Source organism: Loa loa (genome assembly GCF_000183805.2).
Source record: "Loa loa unplaced genomic scaffold supercont3.93, whole genome shotgun sequence".
In the NCBI taxonomy this organism is placed as follows: domain Eukaryota; kingdom Metazoa; phylum Nematoda; class Chromadorea; order Rhabditida; family Onchocercidae; genus Loa; species Loa loa.
Window position 1 is genome coordinate 117418 of NW_018108273.1, and position 8951 is coordinate 126368.

At 31.0% G+C, this 8951-nt stretch overlaps 2 protein-coding genes across 2 annotated transcripts in view; one reads left to right on the forward strand and one right to left on the reverse strand.

Annotated features, from left to right (window-relative positions):
• On the forward strand, nt 1-2014 carry LOAG_10180 (nuclear DNA-binding protein C1D; the record flags this gene model as incomplete). The annotated part of the gene is made up of 4 exons (XM_003145707.2): nt 1-122; nt 919-1044; nt 1297-1440; nt 1790-2014. Coding segments are annotated over 4 exons (617 nt in total), but the record flags the coding sequence as incomplete, so codon positions are not given.
• A 1621-nt stretch (nt 2015-3635) lies between these two features.
• Nucleotides 3636-8951, reverse strand: part of LOAG_17565 (rab-3-interacting molecule unc-10) — an 11256-nt gene continuing 5940 nt past the window's right edge. The window contains exons 8-20 of the mRNA XM_020450225.1: nt 8478-8723; nt 8101-8241; nt 7867-7957; nt 7729-7778; nt 6674-6866; nt 6181-6273; nt 5958-6102; nt 5564-5763; nt 5191-5326; nt 4863-4926; nt 4606-4744; nt 4204-4343; nt 3636-3965 (exon numbers count right to left, since the gene is read on the reverse strand). Coding sequence (XP_020306134.1) covers nt 3771-3965; nt 4204-4343; nt 4606-4744; nt 4863-4926; nt 5191-5326; nt 5564-5763; nt 5958-6102; nt 6181-6273; nt 6674-6866; nt 7729-7778; nt 7867-7957; nt 8101-8241; nt 8478-8723 — 1833 coding nt within the window. The 3' untranslated portion in view covers nt 3636-3770. The remainder of the gene's footprint in view (nt 3966-4203; nt 4344-4605; nt 4745-4862; nt 4927-5190; nt 5327-5563; nt 5764-5957; nt 6103-6180; nt 6274-6673; nt 6867-7728; nt 7779-7866; nt 7958-8100; nt 8242-8477; nt 8724-8951) is intronic.

The following is an 8951-nucleotide window of genomic DNA, read 5'->3' on the forward strand; positions in this document are numbered from 1 at the left end:
TGATGAGCGATTCGATACCACCAGAAGTTGTTGAACAGTTGCGGAGGTTCAATGAAGCATTAACAGTTCTCGAAGATACTTACCAGAAACATTTTTCGAATTCCTTGGAAGCGAATACCCAGGTTTCATATTCTCCTTTCAATCTTTCATTGTTGGTGCATACATAATGCTCAAATGGATTACTTTTCGATTAAATAAGTAATCGATCTTAGTGATCGATTCCTTACCTGATGGTCGGACTTTAATTTAACAAACCTATATCACACTTTATTTATCGTTTGTTTCATTTCTTCCTCCATTAACTCTCATGCCTTTCTTTATTTTACTGACTCTTTAATGGATTGTGATATTTTGACCTTGCATATCTGGAGATTTGCTAGAAGTTAATTAATCCTACCAGGATTCCTTACTCATTTGGCTATACATTGTTTGTACCCGGAATAGGACCGTGAATGGTCTGTTTTCGGTGAGTGGGAAACTACCATAACTGTCATGCTCGTAAAACTTCTTTAAATTGGCTCATAATGACTCTTTTGTCAGCACATGGAAGTCATGTTTTTTTCGCTAGTCTGCATGTGACGGTTATTCTCCCTGACTAGCACTTTGAAGCCTTACCTTCTTAGCTGATAAGTCAGTAAGTACTTCTTGGCCTACTGAAAGCTATGTGAGATATGTCCTGCTTTGACTCTTTCCTGTATTTCGCTTCTCTTTCTCCCTCCCTCTCCTTCTTCGTGCTTTTTCGTATTCACTTTCTGTCTTGATAATTCTCAATCGAATTTCTTAGCAATCAGTAGTTATGATTTTAAACGTTTTAATTGCTTTAATTAATCAAAATTTTATATTCACATCCAGAGAACTTTTGCTAATTTGGATTTTATTACGTTGAATCTTTTCAATTTTACATTGAACAAGTTTTAGAGGCCACCACTAGAAAAGTTAGAAATTGATTTGATGTCCGTGTTCGTGATTAATTCGCTGTACTGGATGCTGCTCTGCACACATGGACAAAAACCAAAGGATAACGAGCTTCTGCAAAATGAAATTGTTAGTTGATCTGTTTTGACTTTTTATGTTCACCCATTGATGATTTCATCATCATTGCGTGCCTGTATTTTTGGAGATTGCTTTAAAGTTTTTTCCTCCTCCTCCCTTTCTCCTCTTCCTCACAACGCTCCGCTATGTTCAGCTGTTATGCATGTACTGGTTATAATATATAACAGACAGACCATCGATAGCGTTACAACCGGTGTCCCGCTTCTCGAATGATCCAAGGATGGATTAAGATGAATTGTTTAGAACCGAACGAAAGAATATATGGGACGGCTGAAACAGCTAGAAGAACGAAAAACAGCACCTTGTTTGAATCAGCGGGCAGCGAGAAGTTTTGTGCGAAATGCTTTGTGGGAACCGAAGCAGCAACAGCGATCAGACACATCTGATGTAAGCTTACTTATTTCTCGGGTATCACCATGATGAGGTTGCTTGGTTTGATGCGTAATTTGTAGTGCATCACAATATATGCCTACTTAACTAAGCCAGAATGAAAATCTAGCTTTAGTCAAGATATGGAAAATCAGGAGTCTCTTTTGGATTTCTTTGCACCTGCTGTAACTACCATGGGGTTGTTTTTTCTAAAAGGATGAAATAACGATAAGACAGCATTTACTCGCTGTAAGATATATAATTTTAGGGACTTCAAAAAATTTTTTAATTTATTATGCGTTGTGAATGGTGACCGATGCTAGAGTATTTTCATTCTTTAATTTGAATAATTATATTTCAATGTCAGCACTCCTGTGAGGAAGATGTGAATAAGAGAGATGAACGATATGAAATGGAAAGTGGTGATTGTTCGATTTCGTTGAAAGAGACTGAATTTGGAGAAGATCAGATGGAAGAAGAAGATGTAGCCCTTGTAAATTCAAATACAGTGAAAAGTGCTACGAAACGATTACCTCGGGAAGCAAATATTATGATGGCAGGAGGTACTCTTCCAAAAAAGAAGCGGTTGTAATTTTTGATCTCATAGCTGTCGTATTTGCTGTATCACTGTATATCGCACTTTCTTTATTTTTTCAGTTGAAACAATTTCTTCTTTTAAGATTTGCGAATTTGTTGAAGTAGGATTTTCCTAGATAAAAGTTAATTTTGCTATTTGATTTCTTGATTGCTTACTTAGTGAATTGTTCTCATTGTAGGATATCAATGTTTATGTAGGGTTACCATTATAAGATAGATCAATTTTCCACTTCTTTTTTGGGTAATTATTTCGTATTTCCTATTCTTTTACAATTTCATTTGAAAATAAATGTGTGGTAGTAAGATTGTTTACGAACTCCACACAACAAACCTCTTTAATAGTCACAGGACTTGCAGTAAAATATTACTGGTTTATGAATTGTTATCAGAAGAAAATTTCCGTTGGGAAAAAGATCGGGAAGTATAATGAGATCTTCATCAACCATATTTGAATTGTTTGAAAATGGGATAATGAGTTCGATATAGTGCGCAGAGTGACTCATGAATTTTTTATTCGTTTTGCGATGAAATAGTCTGATATATTGTTTAACGGTTGAAATCCATTGAAGTTTATTTGGCAATATCTTATATCTATGAATTAATATCCATGAAATGCAACTAATAATTGATCATATTTAGTAACACTTTCAACAATAAAAAGCATACATTCGAAAAATCAAAGAATTATCATTCGAAAAAAAAAATCAAAAAGCAGCCTTTTGTTAATAATAATAATTGTTAACATATAGCCAAATTCGTTTTCACGCTGCAATGCATAATTATGTAATCGGAAAGCGTTATTATATATGGAAATATCGAATAACAAAAATGTTTCCACATAAAAATTTATCCAATCTTTACTATTTATCTTATATATTATTTTTGAACTAAGTAGAAATATAATAATTGAGCATAATTACTTCTATCATTCTTCAATGAAATTAATATTTCGAAAAGATATATATGCATATAGGAATTGAATTTCCTTTTTTTTTCAACGAGATATTTGCAAATAGGGAATGTAATTAGCAGCAATGATATTTGTAGAAAAATATAATTAGCTGAATGAAATGAATTACATTTTGCATTATCAAACAAGCCTGGAAGACACTTAATCCCGGTTTCATTTATCTCTTTTATGCAATTTTAAATACATCATTTAATTGTTGAATGATCCATTTATTTCCTTCCATTATGAAGTATTCATGAATCCTTCTCGATTGAAAGTATTCTATATAAGAAACAAAAAGTAAGATGGAAAATTTTTTAAATCTGCCAATAAGTGAATATGAAAAATAAAGTTAACTGTACAGAAATGAATTATATCAAAATACTAACGATATACTAAAAATTTGCGCATTTATTTAAGTGATTGAAATGAAATCTCATTTCATTACTGGAATGAAATATTATACTTACTATATTTTGAGCTCATTCTTATTGTACTAACTTCACAGTAAAATGACTTTACCATATAAATTAGGACATTAGGTGACCAGTGATATTATTCATGTTTTGGTTACATCAAAAAGAAAGAAAAAAAATGAAATGAATAATCTTTCATTACAGAGGCAATAATTTTCATTAATTATTTTACAATAATTATAGAAAGCTTAGGCGTTTCCAATTAAATTTTTCGTTCTTTAATGAGAAAAAAAAAATGAACTAAATCATTTCCATTTATGATAAACGAAACCAGGAAGAAAAGAAGGAAAGAAGAGAGAAGGCTTGTAAAAAACAGTGAGACAAAATCATTGCTTCACTTCAGTCAAACTTGTATCACTATCTTTACGAATTGGCCTAGTACCGGCTAGGCTTGAACCATGATACAGCTTGTACCAACCAACCATTGGTTCAGAACCCAACTCTAAATCATCCAATCGAATTTGTGCAATACCCATGAATGATTTTCGTTCCATTCGACCATAATCAGCCATTACTGTGATCTAAATATCAGTTGATGCTATTATATTTTGTTCATTTGTTGATTTCATATTAGTTTAAATTTTGAACTAACTGTTTATTCATTACTGCGCTCTGTTTCGATTCAATGAATAAAGATTCTGATTATTTAGAACTCATCAACTGAGAGATATTCATTTAGAAAGATGAAAAGGAATGTCAAAACGAATGACATAACCTGTTTTAGCCTTTCGCTAATTTCAATTCAAATTATTAGATAACCTGAAGCATCTTTTTTCGTGGTGTCTCAGAGAAAACAATATGCTGTTGAAATATCGGTGTTGTTGTCCTTCTCACTGCACGTGTTTTCGCTTTAGCTATGCATTGTTTCCCTTCCAACAAATATACTTTAACATATGGAGCTGAAATTGGCCTAAATAAATAAATGGAAAGCCTAAGGCTATAAAGTTTACTTTTACTTTATCGGTAAACAAATAAAAATATCAAATATTCAACATCTTTTTCAAAGGTTTCTTGAGTAATTTTAAAAATTCCATCTTTACGGAATCTTAAAATTCTTGAAATTCCAATTTCGCTTATACCTTTGCAATATCATACGAATCCTTTTTTCAGATTAACTTCCATTTGGTTACGTGAAAGTTAAAAGCTTATGATAACTAATACCTGGATTAACTTTTACACCTGGCTTGACCACAAGATTTTTAGCACGAATAATTTCAACATCAATGCCCGCTCTAACTGCTGCTATACCGATTTGTATTTCACCAAGCACCGGACTTGCTAAAACTTGTCGGCCCACAACCTTCAAACATTGTTACTTGGTCTTATCAATCATTTCAATGCGATAAGTGATAAGAATGCAAAGCATCATTTCTTGTAATGAAGACATAAAATAATTGCAATTGGAAGAATTGATTCACCTGGCCAGGTCCCAAACTGTCAACAAAACTGCCCAATGGACCATCGGTCAAAATAGGTCCCCAACTGAAATGTACAGGAATTTCAAATACATAGTTCGATTGATAATTTTTATTCCCATACATACCCTTGCTTTACATTATAAGATTTTTGATTGACCATCTACTCATAATAGTGTAAAAAAAAAACGTAACCTTTGACCTATTTGGTTTATTAGTTACTGATTATATCATCTATTTTCGATATAAATATGCAACTATCTTTTTAATTCATCGTATACGATTTTATAACAGAGGAAATATATCAAGGATGAATGTAAATGAAACTAACTTGTCACTATGAGATGAATCTGTTGATTCTTTCGAAGTTTGCTTCATGAAAGGAGTTTGAAGATAATCACCTGGTACAGTTAAACCTTCCGGCACACCTACTTCTTCAGATCGTTGAAATCCTGTCCTTTTACCTTCTCCAAAAATAATGAAAATGATGAAAGAAATAATTTTAAACACTTTTCTTTTTTAAGATAAAGTTACTAAAATTGATTGTTAATTAATGAATAACTATTAAAAGTGTTTGTGATAATATGAAGTTTGGTACGGGATAATTCTCATACTCATAAAATTGTTTATTGATAGTCTTTAATCAGTCTATCATTAGATATCTCCCAATGTCTATCAGTTTATTCATATAACTAGCTGCTTACCAAGTGAAGCATTTCTACCCGGAATGAGCCTTGTCATCAGACTTTTCTTGCGATCTTTGGTAGTTGTCGTAACGGTTCCTTTAGTCATCACAGAATCACTTATAGCTCCTTCTTCGATATATTCTTCCACATTGTCATCTAATTGTTGATTCATACTTACCTGCTCACTTCCACCGTTAGTTATTCGTCTCGGTGGCTGCCTTCATAAAAAGAAAAAAGAAAGAAAGAAAAACGAAACATTGATATTAATTTAACATACAGATAGATATAAAAGTCTTAGTCACATAATAGATTTCAACTTCAAAAATGATAACTAGAGATAGTATCATTCCCAAAAAATACTATGTAAAATCTTGAGTATATCACGTTTATGTAATTTGATGATGTAACATACCTTGTAGGTATACTCTGAGTTGAATGTATACTTAACGTTTCCGATCCATCACTTCCATATCCAGGTTGTTGTTCATGCATCGCTTCGAATCGTAAACGTTCATTGGCTAATCGTTGATCTCGAGGAAACCTTGTTAACGCCTGTGCTGCAACTATGCTGTACAACATTGATGTTAATCTAATCAACTCTATCAAATTAATCAGAATGATATCAAGAAGGAAACCTGATTGTGGAGCTATCATTTGCTGATCATCTTCCTCATCTGCAGCCCATGGTGCTGGGGGTAAATTTCGATTGTAAGTTCGCATATCTGGTACTATAAATAAATCAAAATTTACTAATATAGAAAAAAAAAGTACTTCTAAAGGAGAAATTACAATTTAGCAAATGATTCTATCTACAAAGTCATATTTCGTGTTTTGTGAAATTTTTGAAATTTCAAACAAATTGTTGGGTTCATAATTCAGTTTTGATATTTGATAATGAGTTAAAATAGACAGCATGATGAATGAATTTTATTCGAAAATACAATGCACAATCTGTTTTGACATAAGCTCTTCTAGAATCCCAATAAATTTATCTTAAATTAATCAAATTCTAAAATGCTATCAATTCCGGAAAAGATAATTGTTCCTGCTGGATAGATTTAATGACGATTTTCTAGCTCTCGACAAAGGTATGTTGTTAAATAATTTCAAATATTTAAGAATAGCTACATGGACGCATCATTGTAGCAGATCGCGGTCTTCGTTCTCGATATGAATAGCGAACAGGCAGATGATTACTGTAACCATGATCGGATAAGTATCCTGATGGATAGGTTACTGTCCAGTCTTCTTCAATTCGTGCTCCGCTTCGATCGTAGGTCCGTGATCGACGTATCCCATAATTTGGATGCAGCATATGTTGCTTTAAATTGTGACCCAATTAAAGTTTTCCGAAAATTTTTTGGAAAAAAATTTAAAAACTGGAAGTTTAGATTGAGCTTCGAATTTTTAAAATTCAAAAGTAGGCATATACTTTTAAAGATACTGTATGGTTTGTCACTCTATGCCAATATTAACTTCCTAACTTTTTCCAACGATCAAAAGACAAATAAAAAAAAAGAAAAGAAAAATGAACTATGCGAAAAGAAATGATATTAATTTTTTGAATAATGCATAAATTTAAAGAAGAAAGAAAAAGCTAAATTAGGAATAAATAATAAACATTAGTTTGAAGAAAGGCAAAATGATATTAAATGGAAGAAACAAAAAGAAGAAAAGAAAAAGATTAAAATAATAAATGTAAGGATAAGTGTGGCATTTGAAGATGTTGGAATTATACTAAAATATTTGTTGATTTATTACTCTTTCATTTGTGACAATTCAGGAATTTGTCAATGCCATCATGCATTCTCTTTATAATCTATTGTTTTTTTTTTTTTTCAAAAATATCTCCAAACTGTTTTCTTTTAGTTTTCCGTTTTTATTAAATGAACTTTTCTTCCTCTTTTATGGGTAAATTTCTGTCAACAAATATGATATGACTGAATTAACAAATAATTAAAATTATCTATCCTCATTAATGAAAGTGTAAATTTAAAATTTCTTCCTGAAAAACAGATTTTTTTTTAAAAAAACCAATAGCATCGACTTTTTTTTTTGATATATACATAATTTAATAATGATTGCTTATGATGAAAAGATATGGTATTTTGATAATATAATAAGGTATTCCTTTTCTTTTCATATATATTACTGAATGAATAATCATATGTAACAAATGATACCTGTCGTGATCTAGGCCGATACGCTTCATAAGTACTCGTATTATCGGTCCCTGAAAATTGGCATTTCGTGAAAGTGATAAAATAATTTTTTTTGCCTAAAATATAAAAATATTCATACAAATAAATAATTACACAAACCACGTTGTTGATTACTAGTTGAATAATGTCCCATTTCACTTTGTGAACGTGTAGATGCGTGATAAATATTAAGACGACGTTGTTGTAACTTCTGAAATTGCTAATTAATCATCAAAAATTCATTAATGCTATAATTTAGTGTTACTCATTAAAGCCTTTTTGATTTCTGAACTATGAACTATTGCTTTTAATTTGAAAATTCAGTAAATTAATTTCCAAAAAAAAAAAACTAACCGCTCTAAGCGGATTATCTTCATCCATATCTATCAATGTATATAAAAATGGTTCATCATCTAATTGGGCAATTGTAAAATCAATCAATACTTCACCCATAAATGAATTTGTCTCATACTGATCGTAATCCCATACTGTCACCTTAAAATGTATTTCATATAATTGAAAAATTTTTATACAATTATCATAAATTAAATAATTTTCCATTATTTAAAGTATGAAATTTTTAACAAATTGAAGATGATAATCATTTATCCGTCATTTTTATATGATCTAAATTATAAAAAGCAAAAAAAAATTAAAATTTTATCAGGTTATCACTATATAGATAAAATTTAATTTTAATTAAAAATTATAAATTAAAATAAAAGGAAAACCTCCAAAACACGTTCCATTAGCATAGATTTAGTGAGTCCATGATAATAAAATGGTTCATTCCAAATTGGATTACATGTTTCGATAAGCACCGCAGATTGTCGACGACTTTTCTCGCTTCGATCTGGTAGAAGAAATAATTTGACATATGGATTACGTGCGGTACCATCTGGTCGAGGTGGTAAATCTGTTGCATGTCTTATGGTAACTACAAGTTGTCTTTCTATAGCACCGTAATATAACGAAATCTGAAATACGGTATAAATTTATCATTTCATAATTTCTACATTTGTAGTGAAATGGTGAATCAAAATGTGATATGTTGATTCTAAACGAAATCGTCTCAGCCGTAAAGTCTCAAATTCTTCATTTTCTTTTTCTTTTTTTTTTATTTCTTTAATTCCATTCTCTCCCAGAAAAAAAAAAGACTCTTCCAAGAATTACTCCTCGAAGATTTTCCAAATAGCAAATAGCAT